This window comes from Coregonus clupeaformis, unplaced genomic scaffold (assembly GCF_020615455.1).
Source record: "Coregonus clupeaformis isolate EN_2021a unplaced genomic scaffold, ASM2061545v1 scaf0100, whole genome shotgun sequence".
In the NCBI taxonomy this organism is placed as follows: Eukaryota; Metazoa; Chordata; class Actinopteri; order Salmoniformes; family Salmonidae; genus Coregonus; species Coregonus clupeaformis.
The window spans coordinates 118,158-141,770 of NW_025533555.1; the positions used below are offsets into that span (position 1 = coordinate 118,158).

The 23,613-nt window shown below is 43.4% G+C and overlaps 1 protein-coding gene across 1 annotated transcript in view; it reads left to right on the forward strand.

Annotated features, from left to right (window-relative positions):
• LOC121551066 (E3 ubiquitin-protein ligase SMURF2) overlaps positions 1-8,900 on the forward strand; it is a 69,765-nt gene extending 60,865 nt beyond the window's left edge. Inside the window, exons 12-20 of the mRNA XM_041863593.2 lie at positions 202-403; positions 2,017-2,120; positions 2,880-2,994; positions 4,066-4,244; positions 4,554-4,691; positions 4,952-5,072; positions 5,245-5,446; positions 6,125-6,200; positions 6,373-8,900. Of these exons, the coding sequence (XP_041719527.1) occupies positions 202-403; positions 2,017-2,120; positions 2,880-2,994; positions 4,066-4,244; positions 4,554-4,691; positions 4,952-5,072; positions 5,245-5,446; positions 6,125-6,200; positions 6,373-6,472 (1,237 nt within the window). The 3' untranslated portion in view covers positions 6,473-8,900. The remainder of the gene's footprint in view (positions 1-201; positions 404-2,016; positions 2,121-2,879; positions 2,995-4,065; positions 4,245-4,553; positions 4,692-4,951; positions 5,073-5,244; positions 5,447-6,124; positions 6,201-6,372) is intronic.
• Positions 8,901-23,613: the final 14,713 nt, after the last annotated feature.

Below are 23,613 nucleotides of genomic sequence, written 5' to 3' on the forward strand. Positions count from 1 at the left end.
ATGACCTCAGTGTGTTTACCTCTCGTTCTCCAGTCAGCAAAAGGAGGGAGACAGAATTCCTGCCTGGCTGTATTTTGTAGGTTTTCTTTTTTTTTTTGTGGTGGTTTACTTTTGTGTACCTGTACGTGTTGTTACGACCCCAAGTCTCAACAATGATTTTTCTCTCTCTCTCTCTCTCTCGCTATATATATATATCCCCAGCCGTCAGAACCAGCTGAAGGAGCAGGTCCATCAGGCACTGGTGTCTCCAGGTAATCTGCCAGAGGAGGCCGAGTGCCTCACGGTGCCCAAGTACAAGAGGGACCTGGTGCAGAAGCTGAAGATCCTTCGCCAGGAGCTGTCCCAGCAGCAGCCCCAGGCAGGTCACTGCCGCATGGAGGTGTCCCGCGAGGAGATCTTTGAGGTGAGACCGTCAAATTAGTGTTATACCCTCAGTTCTTAAACCCAACCAGCATTATTGAGTCTTTAATTAGTATTACTGAAGAGGTTGACTATCCCGATCCTGAAGGAAAGCATCAACTCTGGACATTTTCCTCGCTGTCATTTACACCTGCAAAAGTTTATTATACCTGATATTTTACCTCACTTTCTAAACTCAGGCAATGATTTTCCCATCCTCTACTTCCCTCTCCTCTCAAGGTCGTTGCTCGTCATGTTTCTGTCACTGCATTATCCACCACGCTATTATCTATGATGTGTGAAGAGAGTATGTTCATATCCAAAGCAGACCTCTTGTTTGAAATAAGGCTTTTGTGAAGTGCACTCACTCCCCAGTGGGGGAGGTATTCTAGTTTGGGAGGTGTGGAGCCTCCTCAGAGCAACAACACCTGCAACAGACTACATGACCCTCGTTAAATATGTGATGGAATGTGCTGGAACATCCTTGTCTGTTAATCTGGAAGACATTTTTGTTGGCTGATCTCAACACGAAAGGGAGAGGGGGTGGATTTTAAGGCTAGACATAACTTCATCGCTTTTCTGGACACGCCGAGCTGTTAGAAATACAGCTGTGTGGGCAAGTGTCAGCTGGTGGACTGTCAAGCTGTCTTAGTGTGTACATTCTATTAAAGATAAGAGGGCCTTATTTCTTTGGCGTCACCGCTGACACATCCTCAGTGTAACTGGAGGGCACAGTGGACCAGCTATGGGGAGAAAGCAGTGTTATTGTTCCACTCTTCTGTTCTGTCTGTTTATTATTATTATCCTCCCAATCCACTTTTAATGAGACTGTCCCTGACACTTAACTAGCTTGGGCCTGTGTCTGCAGCTCTGTGCATGTGGGGTGAACGCACCAACCCAGAGTGGCGTGTAATGATCCCAGACTCTTGAGTGCCAAGGGGAAAGTTTGTTACTAAAACACTGCTGTCTAATGTTCTACAGAAGCCCCCTCTGGCGAGGAACATGAGGAGTGTTTCTCATCATTGTTTCAGGACAGTTCCTTCTTCTCTTTGTTTTTTTTTGTCTTCAGCTTGAAGCAATTTGGAATTGCACAGGTCTTTGGTCATTGGTTTGCATGTTTAGGACAGGCAGACAGGCCGGGCTTGTCCAGACTCACGCTCTGCATTCCTACCCCGCTTCCCATGAGCCACTGAGACTTGGACACTGGGGGGGGTGCAGTATTGAGACTCTCACGGGATCTCTTGGTGGAATGTGTCGCGTTGGGGAATGTCCTCTTATCACCCCCACCTCCTGATAATGCGCTTTGATTAAGGGTGGACTGGACACTCAGGTTACTTTGGCAGGGGAGGAGAGGGCGTACATCATCGCTAGGCAGGCAGGGGCCAGCCAGGCTGGTCCTAAATGACAGAGCACACAAATGTTTATTCTTTGGCTCGGTCCCCAGAGCCAGCGTCACTCACACAGACGTTACAGCGCAGATAGAGGCCTCCCTCTGGGCACAGGCCCTGGACTGTACAGTATATACCAGATGGTCTCTGGAAGTACTCAGTAGGTTTGGGGGTGCAGTCCTCCATCCCAGTCCTGTTCGTTACAAAGGTGTCTCTGTATGTGTTACAGGAGTCTTACCGCCAGGTGATGAAGATGAGGCCGAAGGACCTGTGGAAGAGACTGATGGTGAAGTTTAAAGGGGAGGAGGGGCTGGACTACGGAGGAGTGGCCAGGTAGGAATCCACAACAAAGCATAAGGAAAAAATAACAAATATGCATCATCATGGAACTAAGAAGATGTTTATTGTGTGTTAGAGAAGTAAATGCACCAAGTCTGGAACCAACAGGACCCTGAACAGCTTCTACCCCAAGCCATAAGACTACTAACTAGTTAACCAAATAGCTACCTGGGCTATCTGCATTGACCCTCTTTGCACTAACTCTTTTGACTCATCACATACGCTGCTGTTACTGTTTATTATCTATCCTGTTTTGTAGTCACTTTATACCTAAATGAACATATATCCCTCAATTGCCTCGTACCCCTGCACATCGACTCAGTACTGGTAGCCCGCGTATACAGCTAAGTTTTCGTTACTCATTGTGTATTTATTCCTCGTGTTATTATTTGTTCTATATTTTTCTCTGTGCATTGTTGGAAGGGCCCGTAAGTACGCATTTTTACACACACAAACAAGTAAGTCTACACCTGTTGTTTAGGAAGCATGTGACAAATAACGTTTGATTTGATTTTGATTTGAATGCCAACATCTGCTGAAACAAGGTTGTCCCCCAAGTGGTAATATTGATTTAAAGCACCTAATCTGAGCATTATACATCTGCTTTTTAAATTGTCATGGAGCATTCACTTTCTGAAATTGATGTTCCCTGCCTTGAAAAAATATTGAATGGACCAAGAGATTTCACAATGGATGTTCTCATCGTCTGTCTCTCTCTTTATCTGTCCCTCTCTGTGTCTCCTGTGTGTACAGGGAGTGGCTGTATCTGCTGTCCCATGAGATGCTGAATCCGTACTACGGCCTGTTCCAGTACTCCCGCGATGACATCTACACCCTGCAGATTAACCCCGACTCGGCCGTCAACCCGGTGAGTCAGAGACCCAGACGCCGCCGCCAGCCCGCCCCGCTGTGATGTGAAAGACGAGGTCACACGGACCGCTCATCTGCTCTAGTCTTGCACAATCTCTCTCTCTCTCTCTCTCTCTCCTCTGCCTATTTGTTTGGCCCTGCACCTATCAACTGTTCTCATGCTAGATCCTAGAGCTCCTGGACACTGGTGATGAGTTAGGCAACTCTTTATCTGCGGTGTTGAGACTCTTTACTGCCTCTATAGCATTTGGTTGTTAAATCCATCATAAGGGAAATATTTTACAACGGCAAATAGTTTGGATGCTGCTGCTCACCTTTTGAGTCTTAACCTTTGTTAGGATTACGTACTGCAATAAATTCCCAGCTGTAAGAACAACAGGTATTTATTATTTACCAAGGGCCCAATCCTAACTTGAGCCATGCGTGAGGAAATCTGATTTATTGCGCAAATCTCCCAACGACATCAATCAGAGCATGTGAGTGGAGTGGAGCGGGAGCGAGCGTGGAGCGCGAGCGGGCGGATTTTGGACAGAGCGCAGAGCGGCATTTTTTAAAGGACGGAGCGTCGCCCTATGTCCCGCTCCAATTTCGCTCCGCTCACACCACGGGTCTGAAGCATGCTCAAGCCTGACCCAGAATCCATCTGTGTCTTGCACAGTCATCAACGGTAGACTATTTTCAGTCAAAACTCGGCTCAATAATGGAGTTCACCAAGTACTTCAAAAAGGAAAATGAGAAATCATACAGGTGTACTATTAATATAAAACTAACTAACAATGATAATGTGGTACAAGAAAAATAGGGGAGCGATGCAAACTGCGTTGAGCGGAGGGGTGAATAGCTCCGTGAGCGAGGAGCTGAGATTCTCACCGCTCCACTCCGCTCATATGCTCTGACATCAATGCATGACTTAAGAAAACGTTTGAGTTGCATGCATGCATCTTAAGTTAGGATTCTGCCTTGAGTTGCTAAATCTTGGTAATTCTCCGAAGACTGGGAGATGCAATGTTAAATTGATGTACTATGTAGTGTTTAAGAGGACTAAAGGTGTTTCTGTCTACCCCCCCAGGAGCACCTGTCCTACTTCCACTTTGTGGGTCGTATTATGGGCATGGCGGTGTTCCACGGCCACTACATAGACGGGGGCTTCACCCTGCCCTTCTACAAACAGCTGCTGGGGAAACCCATCACCCTGGACGACATGGAGTCAGTCGACCCAGACCTCCACAACAGCCTCGTCTGGATCCTGTGAGTAGAAAGGAAATCGGAACAACATCCTCACACAGACCAAGATGCGCTCACAGAGATTAACATGATTTTAAATTGTGATAGTTTGTAATAGCTCATTATATTTTCATAGGGTAATAATTTGGTGTATGTGAACTATAACATCTACTGGTGTACTTTTAAAGTCCCTAAACCACTCATGATCATGTAGCTACACATGATGAGCTCTTCAGCTGTACTTTGATCCATACATACATTAACATTCCCCCTCCCCCAGCACCATCTCTCTCTAACCCCCCTGTCCGTCTCTCTGTCTCTCTCACCTCTCAGGGACAATGACATCACAGGGGTGTTGGACCACACCTTCTGTGTGGAGCACAATGCCTACGGGGAGATCATCCAGCACGAACTCAAACCCAATGGCAAAATCATCCAGGTCACCCAGGACACCAAGAAGGAGTATGTCAGGTGAGTACTCCCCCACTGCCCCTCCTCACCACACAGGAAAAGGTTTGTGCTAGCAGTCGACAGTCAAGCCCAGTAGGGAGGAGATACTGTTTGGATATCAGATTAGCTTAGCTGCATGTGACCAGCTACAGTTAACTGACCTAGGATCAGTGAGTACAGTACATGTGAAGAGGCTCAGAACCATGCTGATGTGAAGGCAAAGCCTTGATGTTCCAGTATGAATCATCGATCTCTGACTCTCTCTTTCTCTCTCCCTCCAGACTGTATGTGAACTGGCGTTTCCTGCGAGGCATCGAGGCTCAGTTCCTGGCCCTGCAGAAGGGCTTCAACGAGGTCATCTCCCAGCACCTCCTCAAGGCCTTCGACGAGAAAGAGCTGGAGGTATGAATGAGACACATCCCCCAGACTAGCAGTACTTAGCTTCACTGTCCATTCTTTAAAAAATGGCTACATTCTCCATCCACAAGTGGACATCATCATTTTCCCCATCCATTTTCTCCCTACAGTTTCCCTTTGACTTTCATTTCACATTCTTTCCCTCTCTCCATCCCAGCTCATAGTATGTGGCCTGGGTAAGATCGACATCAACGACTGGAAGTCCAACACGCGGCTGAAGCACTGCACCCCCGACACCAACATCGTCAAGTGGTTCTGGAAGGCCGTGGAGTCGTACGATGAGGAGCGCCGGGCCAGGTTGCTGCAGTTTGTCACCGGCTCCTCCAGGGTCCCTCTGCAAGGCTTCAAAGCCCTCCAAGGTACCCTCACATCACTCACCCTCCTGGGACATGTATGTGACGGCACTCACCCTCCTGGGACATACATAGCTAGGTTCTCAGTGTTTCACTGCACTTCACTGGTGGAGTTGCTTGCTAGCTAGCCCTTGTCCACCCCCTATAGGCATGTAATATTGATTGTTATGATGGCTTATAACGTTTGTTATGACAGCCTAACAAATGTTTATGCCAGAGGGAGATGGGTGAGCGTTGTTTGTATTCTACTCTACTGTACCCCGAGTCAGCTCAGCAGGCCTTGAGTGAGAGCAGGGCCTCAGAGTGTGTTGTTGTTGCCTGAGCTGAACCCTCTGTGCAGAGCAGGCTGAGCAGAGTCCAATGGTTTAGTGGGTCCAGTCTGGCAGACAGGATGCCCAGAGAGCACCCTGGCGTGCGGAACACACTGTGATCCACTGCTCTTCCTGTCTGACATGCCGCTTCACGCCACTCTTCCACCTTACATAACAGGACCATCACTGCTTCTGGTCTAAATACCAGGGTCCGCGTAGGCCAACGACAACATACACAAACCCAGTGCTCTTAGTGCCCACACTTGGCGCCGCTGAGTGCTGAGCAAGCTGTCCAGTACAGTACTGTCTTTTGTGTGTGAGTGAAGTGTGCTCTGCCCTTGTGCTTCACAGTAACTCTGTTGATATGTTACAGGTGCTGCAGGCCCACGACTCTTCACCATCCACCAGATCGATGCCAGCTCCAACAACCTGCCCAAAGCCCACACCTGGTGAGTGTCTGCTCTGACCCTGCAGCTTGCCCTCCAGGCACAATGTATGCCTTTGTCAAAGCTGGGAAGGGCACTTTGATATATCAATATCATGGTTTAGGTTTCCACCCATGTATTTGTTAACCATGAACATAGAGAATGCTCAAGTCTCTTTTGCCCTCTCTTTGTTCAGCTTCAACCGGATCGATATTCCTCCCTACGAGCACTATGACAAGCTGTATGACAAGCTGCTCACTGCAATCGAGGAGACGTGTGGCTTTGCTGTGGAGTGAGACGCTGCTGACGCAGGGGTCGGCAACAACAAGGAGTGGAGGAACTCGACCATGGTCAGACACCACCATCCAGTTCACCCAGGGGAGGGGGGCGTCTGCGGTCCAGTGGCCCAAGGACTCTCTCACCCAAAATAGGGGCATGTGGCCAGGCCGAGGGGGGGAGGCAGAGGAGACAGAGCGAGCGGTCTCATCTGTCTAGGGGTTTCCCCTCATCCCCCACCCCTCTTTTAAAAAAGAATATTTTCAGCTGCTAATAACTCAGACTATTTACTAACTTGTGGAACCTGCAAAAATGGCTGGCTCTTTTTTAATTTTTTTTATATGTTCAGTTTTAGCATTCTAAAAATAGACATTATTCCATGTAGCAAAGCACCATCTTACCAAGCAGAACATGAAGTCCACACCTAAACAAAACAATGGCCACATAAACAAGACTGGTATCACTGGTTTGATGGAGTACAGTGTTACCCACGGTTACCAACAACACTGAATGGTGCTTGGTATGTTTGGAGGCAGGGAATGATGGGAGCAGGAAGGCTCCTTAGCACCCCCTGGTGACTGAGTCCTCTTCTACCACTGAGGCCTTTCGTGGGGCATCTATCTTCACTCAGAGGCTGGACTTTGGAGCACATGTTCAGAACTTCACTTTATGGAGACAGACATGCAGGTCCCCACTGTCAACGACCCTCTCCAAAGAAAGCAGGGGCCTCTAGTTTTCAGGCGCTGCCTAGCAACCAGCGCTCCATTCCCAGAAACCAGTGTCTGACATCTAAGCTTGTTTGAAAATTAAATAAATAGCTTGAATGGTGTTATTTTTATATAATGGGAAAATGAAAATGAAACACTAAAATTATATATAATATATATAATTTATTTCTGTTATATTTCAGAAAGCTTTTGCAATTATAAAAATTAAAAAAAAAACGTTTTAAATACTCAGTGTTACTGTTTAAATTATAGACAATTTGTGAAAACAGAGTTAAGCTTGAATGAGGTTCACTTAGATTGCTGTGGGTGAAATCATTACATAGCCTCTTTCCTACACTGTAAGTAGAGAGGTGGTTTTAAGTGCCATAGTACTTTTGACTGAATATTTTCAACTATTTAGATATTAACCTGACCATTTTAAATTACAGTGACATCATCCAGTAAGTTCATGTGGTGGGGCATGTAAGATTAGTTCCATAGGCCTTTCTCATGATTGTTTCTTCATGGTGATCTGCTCTGTCCCCACAAAAGAATGGCTAAGAGTCCCTGCGACCCTGATGCATTTTGTTAAGTAAAGATTACACATGTTTGAGATCTTTTGTAAATGCTACTCTTGTCATTTTGGCAAATAACTACTACTACCTTCCGGTTATGGTCTTCTGGTGCTAAATACAGCAGCAGTTTGCTAATTTCTTTAAAGATATTGGCAACCAGTCTCATACCTGGGGCTGAGATGGGTGCATAGCAAACTACATACAAAAAGTTGCAATGAATTGAACAAACATCACTCAGACCTCAAGCCACATTCTCAGGAGATGTCATATTATTTGGGAGCAGACGTGGTCAGATACAAAACTTTTCCTCTAATGGTTGAATGTCTTCTACAGTACATTATGTTGAGCGGCTAAAAGTCCACAGTTGTCATATGTAATGTAACCCAACAGTAGACATTAACATGTGATTGTTGGTTTTCTATATCTCCATATTGGCTATAATTGAAATCTGAATGAATGAGATGAACCCCCTAATTCTACTCACCTGAATTTAGCTCTCCAAGTATGGATTTGGGGTTGAACATATTTATTTTCTACTCATTCAAACAAATTGTTTAATGTTTTCTTTTCTTTTTTTAAGGCTGCCTGTCTAGCAATCTATGACCATGGACTGTTCTTAAAGTTAGCATACATTGAAAATGAATTGCTCATCTTTTTCTTTTATAGAGGTGTATGCAAAGTGAAGTGTCCTCGGATGGTGCTTTGTACAGTAATAGGATATTGTTCATATATGTGGATCACACAACCTGTAATTTATCTTTAACTTAAGTTTTTTTTTAATGCACACATATAGAACTATTTGTCGCCTTATGTAATAGGTGACTATCTATTAACCAGATAGGTTATGGACTGATTGATTTTATATGTAAACATATTCATTTACTTTAAAATTCACAAAAAGATCCCTCTACAGTCTGTTTCTTACATGAAATCTCTGCATTACTCCATAGCTGCCTCCCTGAAGAATGGAACTTTTGAATAACAAGTCAAATTTGAGATGCAGCTTTTTGTTGCTTCATTTTTTTGCATGATCCACTAGCAGGACTATATCTCTTATAGCTGACTGATGCAATTAGATGTACTTAACACTATACTTTTTGTAAGAGTATTTTATTTTTGTTTGTAATTAGTTCTAATTAAACTTGCCTTTGTCTAATGATATGAGATCTGTGGCTGTGCCTTGTCTTTTGTCTGTGTATGTGAGAGGTTTTGGGGGGCTTTCAAAGGATTTGGGGTGAATTTCGCTATTGTGAAGACAAAACACCTGCAGTTTTTTAAATTGTATTTTAGCCTGGGTATTTTGGGTTGCATCTTACAGTGGGGAAAAAAAGTATTTAGTCAGCCACCAATTGTGCAAGTTCTCCCACTTAAAAAGATGAGAGAGGCCTGTAATTTTCATCATAGGTACACTTCAACTATGACAGATAAAATGAGGGAAAAAATCCAGAAAATCACATTGTAGGATTTTTAATGAATTTATTTGCAAATTATGGTGGAAAATAAGTATTTGGTCAATAACAAAAGTTTCTCAATACTTTGTTATATACCCTTTGTTGGCAATGACACAGGTCAAACGTTTTCTGTAAGTCTTCACAAGGTTTTCACACACTGTTGCTGGTATTTTGGCCCATTCCTCCATGCAGATCTCCTCTAGAGCAGTGATGTTTTGGGGCTGTCGCTGGGCAACACGGACTTTCAACTCCCTCCAAAGATTTTCTATGGGGTTGAGATCTGGAGACTGGCTAGGCCACTACAGGACCTTGAAATTCTTCTTACGAAGCCACTCCTTCGTTGCCCGGGCGGTGTGTTTGGGATCATTGTCATGCTGAAAGTCCCAGCCACGTTTCATCTTCAATGCCCTTGCTGATGGAAGGAGGTTTTCACTCAAAATCTCACGATACATGGCCCCAGTCATTCTTTCCTTTACACGGATCAGTCGTCCTGGTCCCTTTGCAGAAAAACAGCCCCAAAGCATGATGTTTCCACCCCCATGCTTCACAGTAGGTATGGTGTTCTTTGGATGCAACTCAGCATTCTTTGTCCTCCAAACACGACGAGTTGAGTTTTTACCAAAAAGTTCTATTTTGGTTTCATCTGACCATATGACATTCTCCCAATCCTCTTCTGGATCATCCAAATGCACTCTAGCAAACATCAGACGGGCCTGGACATGTACTGGCTTAAGCAGGGGGACACGTCTGGCACTGCAGGATTTGAGTCTCTGGCGGCGTAGTGTGTTACTGATGGTAGGCTTTGTTACTTTGGTCCCAGCTCTCTGCAGGTCATTCACTAGGTCCCCCCGTGTGGTTCTGGGATTTTTGCTCACCGTTCTTGTGATCATTTTGACCCCACGGGGTGAGATCTTGCGTGGAGCCCCAGATCGAGGGAGATTATCAGTGGTCTTGTATGTCTTCCATTTCCTAATAATTGCTCCCACAGTTGATTTCTTCAAACCAAGCTGCTTACCTATTGCAGATGCAGTCTTCCCAGCCTGGTGCAGGTCTACAATTTTGTTTCTGGTGTCCTTTGACAGCTCTTTGGTCTTGGCCATAGTGGAGTTTGGAGTGTGACTGTTTGAGGTTGTGGACAGGTGTCTTTTATACTGATAACAAGTTCAAACAGGTGCCATTAATACAGGTAACGAGTGTAGGACAGAGGAGCCTCTTAAAGAAGAAGTTACAGGTCTGTGAGAGCCAGAAATCTTGCTTGTTTGTAGGTGACCAAATACTTATTTTCCACCATAATTTGCAAATAAATTCATTAATACTACAATGTGATTTTCTGGATTTTTTTTTCTCAATTTGTCTGTCATAGTTGACGTGTACCTATGATGAAAATTACAGGCCTCTCTCATCTATTTAAGTGGGAGAACTTGCACAATTGGTGGCTGACTAAATACTTTTTTTCCCCACTGTATATAACTCCTCAAATCAAATTGTATTAGTCGCGTACACATATTTAGCAGATGTTATCGCAGGTGCAGCTAAATGCTTATGTTTCTAGCTCCAACAGTGCAGTATACCTAACAATACACACAAATCCCCAAAATAAGAAAGAAATTAAGGAATATCAGAGCGAACAATGTTAGTCCGGAGAATTAATATACAGCTCTGGAAAAAATTAAGAGACCACTGCAAAAATATAAGTTTCTCTGGTTTTACAATTTATAGGTATGTGTTTTGGTGAAATTAACATTTTTGTTTTATTCTATAAACTACTGACAACATTTCTCCCAAATTCCAAATAAAAATATTGTCATTTAAAGCATTTATTTGCAGAAAATGACAACTGGTCAAAATAACAAAAAAGATGCAGTGTTGTCAGACCTCGAATAATGCAAAGAAAATAAGTTAATGTTCATTTTTAAACAATACAATACTAATGTTTTAACTAAGGAAGAGTTCAGAAATTAATATTTGGTGGAATAACCCTGATTTTCAATCACAGCTTTCATGCGTCTTGGCATGCTCTCCACCAGTCTTTCACATTGATGTTGGGTGACTTTATGCCATTCCTGGCGCAAAAATTCAAGCAGCTCGGCTTTGTTTGATGGCTTGTGACCATCCATCTTCCTCTTGATCACATTCCAGAAGTTTTCAATGGGGTTCAGGTCTGGAGATTGGCTGGCCATGACAGGGTCTTGATCTGGTGGTCCTCCATCCACACCTTGATTGACCTGGCTGTGTGGCATGGCACATTGTCCTGCTGGAAAAAACAATCCTCAGAGTTGGGGAACAATGTCAGAGCAAAAGGAAGTAAGTTTTCTTCCAGGACAACCTTGTATGTGGCTTGATTCATGTGTCCTTCACAAAGACAATTCTGCCCGATTCCAGCATTGCTGAAGCACCCCCATATCATCACCGATCCTCCACCAAATTTCACAGTGGGTGCGAGACACTGTGGCTTGTAGGCCTCTCCAGGTCTCTGTCTAACCATTAGATGACCAGGTGTTGGGCAAAGCTGAAAGTTGGACTCATCAGAGAAGATGACCTTACTCCAGTCCTCTACGGCCCAATCCTAATGGTCTTTTGCAAACCTCAGCCTGGCTCTTTGCGTCTCATTGATGAAGGGCTTTTTTCTAGCTTTGCACGACTTCAGCCCTGCCCCTAGGAGCCTTTTTCGAACCGTCCTCGCCGTGCACTTCACCCCAGCTGCCGTTTGCCATTCTTTTTGTAGGTCACTTGATGTCATCCTACGGTTGTTGAGTGACATTCGAATGAGTTGGCGGTCATCCCGGTCAGTAGAGAGTCGTTTTTGCCCTCTGCCGGTCTGTAGCTTTGTTGTTTGTTGAGGTGTGCCTGTGTTGGAATTCAACAGACACTGGAATGCAATGGCTGTCATACATGTAGAGATGCTGATTGAAGAAATATTTGCAGTGGTCTCTTAATTTTTTCCAGAGCATGAATCAAGCCACATACAAGGTTGTCCTGGAAGAAAACTTGCTTCCTTTTGCTCTGACATTGTTCCCCAACTCTGAGGATTGGTTTTTCCAGCAGGACAATGTGCCATGCCACACAGCCAGGTCAATCAAGGTGTGGATAGAGGACCTCCAGACCTGAACCCCATTGAAAACTTCTGGAATGTGATCAAGAGGAAGATGGATGGTCACAAGCCATCAAACAAAGCCGAGCTGCTTGAATTGTTGCGCCAGGAGTGGCATAAAGTCACCCAACATCAATGTGAAAGACTGGTGGAGAGCATGCCAAGACGCATGAAAGCTGTGATTGAAAATCAGGGTTGTTCCACCAAATATTGATTTCTGAACTCTTCCTAAGTTAAAACATTAGTATTGTGTTGTTTAAAAATGAACATGAACTTATTTTCTTTGCATTATTCGAGGTCTGACAACACTGCATCTTTTTTGTTATTTTGACCAGTTGTCATTTTCTGTGGTCCTCTGTAGCTCAGATGGTAGAGCACGGCGCTTGTAACGCCAAGGTAGTGGGTTCGATCCCCGGGACCACCCATACACAAAAATGTATGCACGCATGACTGTAAGTCGCTTTGGATAAAAGCGTCTGCTAAATGGCATATTATTATTATTATTATTATATTCTGCAAATAAATGCTCTAAATGACAATATTTTGTTTGGGAGAAATGTTGTCAGTAGTTTATAGAAAAAAACAAAAATGTTATTTTTACCCAAACACATACAGTTGAAGTCGGAAGTTTACATACACATAGGTTGGAGTCATTAAAACTAGTTTTTCAACCACTCCACAAATTACTTGTTAACAAACTATAGTTTCGGCAAGTCGGTTAGGACATCTACTTTGTGCATGACACAAGTAATTTTTCCAACAATTGTTTACAGACAGATTATTTCACTTATAATTCACTGTATCACAATTCCAGTGGGTCAGAAGTTTACATACCCTAAGTTGACTGTGCCTTTAAACAGCTTGGAAAATTCCAGAAAATGATGTCATAGCTTTAGAAGCTTCTGATAGGCTAATTGACATAATTTGAGTCAATTGGATGTGTACCTGTGGATGTATTTCAAGGCCTACCTTCAAACTCAGTGCCTCTTTGCTTGACATCATGGGAAAATCAAAAGAAATCAGCCAAGACCTCAGGAAAAAAATTGTAGACCTCCACAAGTCTGGTTCATCCTTGGGAGCAATTTCCAAATGCCTGAAGGTACCACGTTCATCTGTACAAACAATAGTACGCAAGTATAAACACCATGGGACCACGCAGCCATCATACCGCTCAGGAAGGAGACGCGTTCTGTCTCCTAGAGATGAATGTACTTTGGTGCGATAAGTGCAAATCAATCCCAGAACAACAGCAAAGGACCTTGTGAAGATGCTGGAGGAAACGGGTACGAAAGTGTCTATATCCACAGTAAAACTAGTCCTATATTGACATAACCTGAAAGGCAGTTCAGCAAGGAAGAAGCCACTGCTCCAAAACCGCCATAAAAAAGCCAGACTACGGTTTGCAACTGCACATGGGGACAAAGATCGTACTTTTTAGAGAAATGTCCTCTGGTCTGATGAAACAAAAATAGAACTGTTTGGCCATAATGACCATCGTTATGTTTGGAGGAAAAGGGGGATGGCTTGCAAGCCGAAGAACACTATCCCAACCATGAAGCACGGGGGTGGCAGTATCATGCTGTGGGGATGCTTTGCTGCAGGAGGGACTGGTGCACTTCACAAAATAGATGGCATCATGAGGAAGGAAAATGATGTGGATATATTGAAGCAACATCTCAAGACATCAGTCAGGAAGTTAAGCTTGGTCGCAAATGGGTCTTCCAAATGGACAATGACCCCAAGCATACTTCCAAAGTTGTGGCAAAATGGCTTAAGGACAACAAAGTCAAGGTATTGGAGTGGCCATCACAAAGCCCTGACCTCAATCCTATAGAACATTTGTGGGCAGAACTGAAAACGCGTGTGCGAGCAAGGAGGCCTTCAAACCTGACTCAGTTACACCAACTCTGTCAGGAGGAATGTGCCAAAATTCACCCAACTTATTGTGGGAAGCTTGTGGAAGGCTACCCAAAACGTTTGACCCAAGTTAAACAATTTAAAGGCAATGCTACCAAATACTAATTGAGTGTATGTAAACTTCTGACCCACTGGGAATGTGATGAAAGAAATAAAAGCTGAAATAAATAGTTCTCTCTACTATTATTCTGACATTTCACATTCTTAAAATAAAGTGGTGATCCTAACTGACCTAAGACAGGGAATTTTTACTAGGATTAAATGACAGGAATTGTGAAAAACTGAGTTTAAATGTATTTGGCTAAGGTGTATGTAAACTTCCGACTTCAACTGTACTTATAAATAGTAAAACCAGAGAAACTGATAATTTTGCAGTGGTCTCTTACTTTTTTCCAGAGCTATATACAGTGGGGAGAACAAGTATTTGATACATTTACATCATTTAGCAGACGCTCTTATCCAGAGCGACTTACAGTTAGTGAATACATATTTTTATAAATTTTATTTTTTTCATACTGGTCCCCCGTGGGAATCGAACCCACAACCCTGGCGTTGCAAACGCCATGCTCTATCAACTGAGCTACATCCCTGCCGGCCATTCCCTCCCCTACCCTGGACAACGCCGATTTTGCAGGTTTTCCTACTTACAAAGCATGTAGAGGTCTGTAATTTTTATCATAGGTACACTTCAACTGTAAGAGACGGAATCAAAAATCCAGAAGATCACATTGTATGATTTTTAAGTAATGAATTTGCATTTTATTGCATGACATAAGTATTTGATACATCAGAGAAGCAGAACTTAATATTTGGTACAGAAACCTTTGTTTGCAATTACAGAGATCATACGTTTCCTGTAGGTCTTAACCAGGTTTGCACACACTGCAGCAGGGATTTTGGCCCACTCCTCCATACAGACCTTCTCCAGATCCTTCAGGTTTCGGGGCTGTCGCTGGGCAATACGGACTTTCAGCTCCCAAAGATTTTCTATTGGGTTCAGGTCTGGAGACTGGCTAGGCCACTCCAGGACCTTGAGATGCTTCTTACGGAGCCACTCCTTAGTTGCCCTGGCTGTGTGTTTCGGGTCGTTGTCATGCTGGAAGACCCAGCCACGACCCATCTTCAATGCTCTTACTGAGGGAAGGAGGTTGTTGGCCAAGATCTCGCAATACATGGCCCCTTCCATCCTCCCCTCAATATGGTGCAGTCCTCCTGTCCCCTTTGCAGAAAAGCATCCCCAAAGAATGATTTTTCCACCTCCATGCTTCACGGTTGGGATGGTGTTCTTGGGGTTGTACTCATCCTTCTTCTTCCTCCAAACACGGCGAGTGGAGTTTAGACCAAAAAGCTCTATTTTTGTCTCATCAGACCACATGACCTTCTCCCATTCCTCCTCTGGATCATCCAGATGGTCATTGGCAAACTTCAGACGGGCCTGGACATGCGCTGGCTTGAGCAGGGGGGACCTTGCGTGCGCTGCAGGATTTTAATCCATGATGGCGTAGTGTGTTACTAATGGTTTTCTTTGAGACTGTGGTCCCAGCTCTCTTCAGGTCATTGACCAGGTCCTGCCGTGTAGTTCTGGGCTGATCCCTCACCTTCCTCATGATCATTGATGCCCCACGAGGTGAGATCTTGCATGGAGCCCCAGACCGAGGGTGATTGACCGTCATCTTGAACTTCTTCCATTTTCTAATAATTGCGCCAACAGTTGTTGCCTTCTCACCAAGCTGCTTGCCTATTGTCCTGTAGCCCATCCCAGCCTTGTGCAGGTCTACAATTTTAACCCTGATGTCCTTACACAGTGCTCTGGTCTTGGCCATTGTGGAGAGGTTGGAGTCTGTTTGATTGAGTGTGTGGACAGGTGTCTTTTAATACAGGTAACGAGTTCAAACAGGTGCAGTTAATACAGGTAATGAGTGGAGAACAGGAGGACTTCTTAAGAAAAACTAACAGGTCTGTGAGAGCCGGAATTCTTACTGGTTGGTAGGTGATCAAATACTTATGTCATGCAATAAAATGCAAATTCATTACTTAAAAATCATACAATGTGATCTTCTGGATTTTTGTTTTAGATTCCGTCTCTTACAGTTGAAGTGTACCTATGATAAAAATTACAGACCTCTACATGCTTTGTAAGTAGGAAAACCTGCAAAATCGGCAGTGTATCAAATACTTGTTCTCCCCACTGTATATATATATATACACACACAGTACCAGTCAACAGTTTGGACACACCTACTCATTTAAGTTTTTTTTTTACTATTTTCTACATTGGATAATAATAGTGAATACATCAAAACAATGAAAGAACACATATAGAATCATGTAGTAACCAAAAAAGTGTTAAACAAATCAAAATATATTTTATATTTGAGATTCTTCAAATAGCCACCCTTTGCCTTGATGACAGCTTTGCACACTCATTGCATTCTCTCAACCAGCTTCACCTGGAATGCTTTTCCAACAGTCTTGAAGGAGTTCCCACATATGCTGAGCACTTGTTGGCTGCTTTTCCTTCACTCTGCGGTCCGACTTATCCCAAACCATCTCAATTGGGTTGTGGTCGGGGGATTGTGGAGGCCAGGTCAACTGATGCAGCACTCCATCACTCTCCTTCTTGGCCAAATAGCCCTTACACAGCCTGGAGGTGTGTTGGGTCATTGTCCTGTTGAAAAACAAATGATAGTCCCACTAAGCCCAAACCAGATGGGATGGCGTATCGCTGCAGAATGCTGTGGTAGCCATGCTGGTTAAGTGTACCTTGAATTCTAAATAAATCACAGACAGTGTCACCAGCAAAGCACTGCCACACCATAACACCTCCTCCTCCATGCTTTACAGTGGGAACTACACATGCGGAGATCATCCGTTCACCCACACCACGTCTCACAAAGACACGGCGGTTGGAACCAGAAATCTCCAATTTGGACTCCAGACCAAAGGACACATTTCCACCAGTCTAATGTCCATTGCTCGTGTTTCTTGGTCCAAGCAGGTCTCTTTTTCTTATTGGTGTCCTTTAGTAGTGGTTTCTTTGCAGCAATTCGACCATGAAGGCCTGATTCACACAGTCCCCTCTGAACAGTTGATGTTGAGATGTGTCTGTGACTTGAACTCTGTGAAGCATTTATTTGGGCTGCAATTTCTGAGGCTGGTAACTCTAATGAACTTATCCTCTGCAGCAGAGGTAACTCTGGGTCTTCCATTCCTGTGGCGGTCCTCATGAGAGCCAGTTTCATCATAGCGCTTGATGGTTTTTGCAACTGCATTTGAAGAAACTTTCAAAGTTCTTGAAATGTTCCGTATTGACTGACCTTCATGTCTTAAAGTAATGATGGACTGTCATTTCTCTTTGCTTATTTGAGCTGTTCTTGCCATAATATGGACTTGGTATTTTACCAAATAGGGCTATCTTCTGTATACCACCCCTACCGTGTCACAACACAACTGATTGGCTCAAAAGCATTAAGAAGGAAATAAATTCCACAAATTAACTTTTAAGAAGGCACACCTGTTAATTGAAATGAATTCCAGGTGACTACCTCATGAAGCTGGTTGAGAGAATGCCAAGAGTGTGCAAAGCTGTCAAGGCGAAGGGTGGCTATTTGAAGAATCTCAAATATAAAATATATTTTGATTTGTTTAACACTTTTTTGGTTACTACATGATTCCATATGTGTTATTTCATAGTTCTGATGTCTTTACTATTATTCTACAATGTGAAAAATAGTAAAAATAAAGAAAAACCTTTGAATTAGTAGGTGTGTCCAAACCTTTGACTGGTAGTGTGTATGTATGATATATATATATATATATATATATATATATATATATATATATATATATATATACATACATACAGAAGTATGTGGATACCCATTCAAATTAGTGGATTCTGCTATTTCAGCCACACCCATTGCTGACAGGTGTATAAAATTGAGCACACAGCCATGCAATCTCCATAGACAAATATTGGCAGTAGAATGGCTTTACTGAAGAGCTCAGTGACTTTCAACGTGGCACTGTCATAGGATGCCACCTTTCCAACAAGTCAGTTCGTCAAATGTATTTCCTGCTAGAGCTGCCCCGGTCAACTGTAAGTGCTGTTATTGTGAAGTATAAATGTCTAGGAGCAACAACGGCTCAGCCGCAAAGTGGTAGGCCACACAAGCTCATAGAACGGGACCGCCGAGTGCTGAAGCACTTAGCACGTAAAAATTGTCTGTCCATTTGTGGCATTGTGTTGTGTGACAAAACTGCACATTTTAGAGTGGCCTTTTATTGTCCCCAGCACAAGGTGCACCTGTGTAATGATCATGCTGTTTAATCAGCTTCTTGATATGACACACCTGTCAGGTGGATGGATTATCTTGGCAAAGGAGAAATGCTTACTAACAGGGATGTAAACAAAGTTGTGCACACAATTTGAGAGACATTTCTGGGATATTTTATTTCAGCTCATGAAATATGGGACCAACACTTTACATCTTGTGTTCATAATTTTGTTCAGTATATATTATTTATATTATATTATAAAAAGCCACATCACAGCATGCCTGGAGTTTGCAAAAAGGCACATGAAAGATTCTGAGAGCATAAGGCAAAAGATTATGTGGTCTGATGAGACAAAAATTTAACTCTTTGGCCTGAATGCAAAGCACTATGTCTAGAGAACCAGGCACAGCTCATCACCCATCTAACACCATCCCTACCGTGAAGCATGGTGGTGGCAGCATCATGCTATGGGAATGCTTTTCAGCGGCAGGGACTGGGAGACAAGTAAGGATAGAGCGAACAATGAATGGAGCCAAATACAGGCAAATCCTTGATGAGAACCTGCTTCAGAGTCCAAATGACCTTAGACTGGGGCAAAGATTTACGTTCCAACAGGACAAAGATCACAAGCATACAGCCAAAGCAACACTGGAATGGCTTCAGAACAAGAATGTGAAAGTCCTTCAGTCCCCAGCCAAAGCCCTGAATTGAATCCCATTGAAAATCTGTGGAAAGACTTGAAGATTGCTGTTCACCGCCGCTCCCCATCTAACTTAACAAAACTTGAGAAAATCCCCAAATCCAGATGTGCAAAGCTGATACAGACATACCTAAGACGACTCAAAGCTGTAAGCGCCGCCAAAGGTGCTTCTACAAAGTATTGATTCAGGGGTGTGCATATATTGCAAGTGTATAAATTGAGCAGTATCATAAGAGCCTGGTAGCAGCATTTGTGATGTGTGCTAAGGTGCGGAGAATCAGCAGGTGGTCAGTCCTGTTCAAGTGTTCAGCAGTCTGATGGCTTGTAGATAGAAACTGTCTCTGAGCCTATTGGTATCAGACCTCATGCTCCGATACCGTCTGCCCGAATGTAAGGGAGAGAACAGCTCATGGTTGGTGTGTGTGGGTCCTTGATGATGCTGCGTGCCTTCCTTGATGATGTTGCGTGCACCGTTTCGAGTAGATGTCCTGGATGGGTGTAAGCACGTTCCCAGTGATGTACTGGGCTGTCTTCACCACCACCCGCTGGTGGGCATTCCGGCCGTGGACGGACCAATTCCCATACCAGGACTTGATGCAACCGGTCAGGACGCTCTCGATGATGCAGCGGTAGTATTTGGAGAGGACCTGGGGCGGCATGCCGAATTTCTTCAGCCGCCTTAGGAAGTACAGAAGCTGTTGCGCCCTCTTGACAAGAGTGGTGGTGTTGTTTGTCCATGACAGGTCCTCGGTGATGTGGACGCCGAGGAACTTAAAACTCTCTCTACTACAGTCCCATTGGTGTGGTGTCTCTGCTGTCTCTCTCTGCTGTCTCCTGAAGTCCACGATCAGTTCCTTCATTTTGTTGAAGTTGAGGGAGAGGTTATTTTCCTTAACTGTAATTGAGAACAGAGTAGTACATGAAGAGTATTGTCTGCTAATGTGTCTCTGACTTCGGATCAGGAAAGGGGATACGAGAAGGATTACTTTGGAAATGAGAAAGATGACATTGGTCATTTTACATACAGTATAAGAGCAGTAAAAACAATCAGGAGTAAAGGCTGTTATTACAATACTACACTTATTCTATTGCCATGATACAATAAACAGGTCAGTTTAGGGCCGTGTTTCATAGAAGATGAAGGATTATAGTATGTCACACTAGTATGTTTTATGTCATCCTTTAACTAGCTTTTAAATCTTGACAAAGTCGGAGCTGTAAAGCTTTGCATTTTAATTTTAGCCTTATTTGAATTAGAATGAGCCTGGCATGTCCTGAGCAGCAGAGGCGTGAACTGAAGTGGTTTCATCAATGATGATGGGGAAAGGTGTTGAAAGGTGCATGGGGTATCAGTATCTAGTTGCTCAGACAAAGGAATGGGCATACATAAGGCCATTTTTGGTAGTGTGATGGACTGTATAGGCCAAAACAGATTGTTTCTGTGGTAGCCTACAGCCAACTTTGAAAGTATTAACACCCTTTGACTTTTTCCACATTTTGTTGTGTTACAGCCTGAATTTAAAATGGATTCAATTTAGATGTTGTGTTACTGATTTACACACAATTACCCATAATGTCAAAGTGGAAATTTGTTTGTAGAAATGTTTACAAATGAAAAGCTGAAATGTTTGGAGCCAATAAGTATTCAACCCCTTTGTTATGGTAACCCTAAATAAGTTCAGGAGTAAACATGTGCTTAACAAGTCACATAATACGTTGCATCAACTCACTCTGTGTCCAATAATAGCGGTTAACATGGTTTTTGTCCCCTGTAGCTCAGTTGGTAGAGCATGGCGCTTGCAACGCCAGGGTTGTGGGTTCGTTTCCCACGGGGGGCCAGTATGAAAATGTATGCACTCACTAACTGTAAGTCGCTCTGGATAAGAGCGTCTGCTAAATGACTAAAATGTAAAATGTAATGAATGACTACCCCATCTCTGTACCCCACACATACAATTATCTGTAAGGTCCCTCAGTCGAGAAGTGCATTTCAGCACAGATTCAACCACAAAGACCAGGGAGATTTTCCAATGCCTCGCAAAGAAGGGCACCTATTGGTAGATGTGTGAAATTAAAATATACCGGGATCATTCCAAACTCAGTTCCAGAGAGGAAGGAAACCACTCAGGGATTTCACCATGAGGCCAATGCTGATTTTAAAACAGTTACATAGTTTAATGGCTGTGATAGAAATGGGATTTGTTGGATTTGCCACAAACATAACGCTTTGTATTCAGTTTTTTTGCAGTTTTACTTTAGTGCCTTATTGCAAACAGGATGCATGTTTTGGAATATTTTTATTCTGTACAGGATTCATTCTTTTCACTCTGTCAATTAGGTTGGTATTGTGGAGTAACTACAATGTTGTTGGTCCATCCTCAGTTTTCTATCACAGCCATTATACTCTGTAACTGTTTTAAAGTCACCATTGGCCTCATTGTGAAATACCTGAGCGGTTTCCTTCCTCTCTGGCAACTGAGTTAGGAAGGATGCCTGTATCTTTGTAGTGATGATTGTGGACTACAGGAAAAAGAAGAGGACAGAGCACGCCCCCATTCTCATCGACAGGGCTGTAGTGGAGCAGGTTGAGAGCTTCAAGTTCCTTGGTGTCCACATCACCAACTAACGAACATGGTCCAAGCACACCAAGACAGTCGTGAAGAGGGCACGACAAAACCTATTCCCCCTAAGGCTTCCTGCCATCCAGGACCTCTATACCAGGCGGTGTCAGAGGAAGGCCCTAAAAATTGTCAAACACTCCAGCCACCCTAGTCATAGACTGTTCTCTCTGCTACCGCACGGCAAGCGGTACCGGAGCACCAAGTCTAGGTCCAAGAGGCTTCTAAACAGCTTCTACCCCCAAACCATAAAACTCCTGAACATCTAATCAAATGGCTACCCAGACTATTTGCATTGCCCCCCCCTTTACGCTGCTGCTACTCTCTGTTTATTATCTATGCATAGTCACTTTAATAACTCTACCTACATGTACATATTACCTCAGTTTGTATCATTTGATTTACACAAAATGCCTACCACTTTGAAGATGCAAAATATTTGTTGGTGTGAAACAAACAAGAAATAAGACGAAAAAACAGAACTTGAGTGTGCATAACTATTCACCCCCCCAAAGTCAATACTTCGTAGAGCCACCTTTTGTAGCAATTACAGCTGCAAGTCTCTTGGGGTATGTCTCTATAAGCTTGGCACATCTAGCCACTGGGATTTTTGACCATTCTTCAAGGCAAAACTGCTCCAGCTCCTTCAAGTTGGATGGGTTCCGCTGGTGTACAGCAATCTTTAAGTCATACTACAGATTCTCAATTGGATTGAGGTCTGGGCTTTGACTAGGCCATTCTAAGACATTTAAATGTTTCCCCTTAAACCACTCAAGTGTTGCTTTAGCAGTATGCTTAGGGTCATTGTCCTGCTGGAAGGTGAACCTCTGTCCCAGTCTCAAATCTCTGGAAGACTGAAACAGGTTTCCCTTAAGAATTTCCCTGTATTTAGCGCCATCCAGCATTCCTTCAATTCTGATCAGTTTCCCAGTCCCTGCCGATGAAAAACATCCCCACAGCATGATGCTGCCACCCCCATGCTTCACTGTGGGGATGGTGTTCTCGGGGGGATGAGAGGTGTTGGGTTTACGTCAGACATAGCGTTTTCCTTGATGGCCAAAAAGCTAAATTTTAGTCTCCTCTGACCAGAGTACCTTCTTCCATATGTTTGGGGAGTCTCCAACATGCCTTTTGGCAAACATCAAATGTGTTTGCTTATTATTTTCTTTAAGCAATGGTTTTTTTCTGGCCACTCTTCCGTAAAGCCCAGGTCTGTGGAGTGTATGGCTTAAAGTGGTCATGCAACAAAATAGGAAAAACGCCAAGGGGGATGAATACTTTTGCAAGGCACTGTAGCCTCGCTATTGTTATTTTTACTCCTGCTCTTTAATTATTTGTTACTTTTATTTCATATTATTTTATATAGTATTTTTTTGTGATTTCTTCTGGTATTCTTTCTTAAAACTGCATTGTTGGTTAAGGGCTTGTAAGTAAGCATTTCACTGTAAGGTCTACACCTGTTGTATTTGGCGCATGTGACAAATACAATTTGATTTGCTTTGACTGGGTGTATTGATACAAGTGTAGTCAATAACTTCACCATGCTCAAAATAATATTCAATTTCTGTTTTCTTTTTAACCAATGGGTGCCCTTCTTTACAAGGCATTGGAAAACCTCCCTGGTCTTTGTGGTTGAATCTGTGTTTGAAAATTCACTGCTGGACTGAGGGACCTTGCAGATTATTTTATGTGTGGGGTACAGAGATGAGGTAGTCATTCAAAAATTATGTTCAACACTGTTATTGCACACAGTGAGTCCATGCAACTTATTAAGCAGACGTTCACTCCTGAACTTATTTAGACTTGCCATAACAAAGAGGTTGA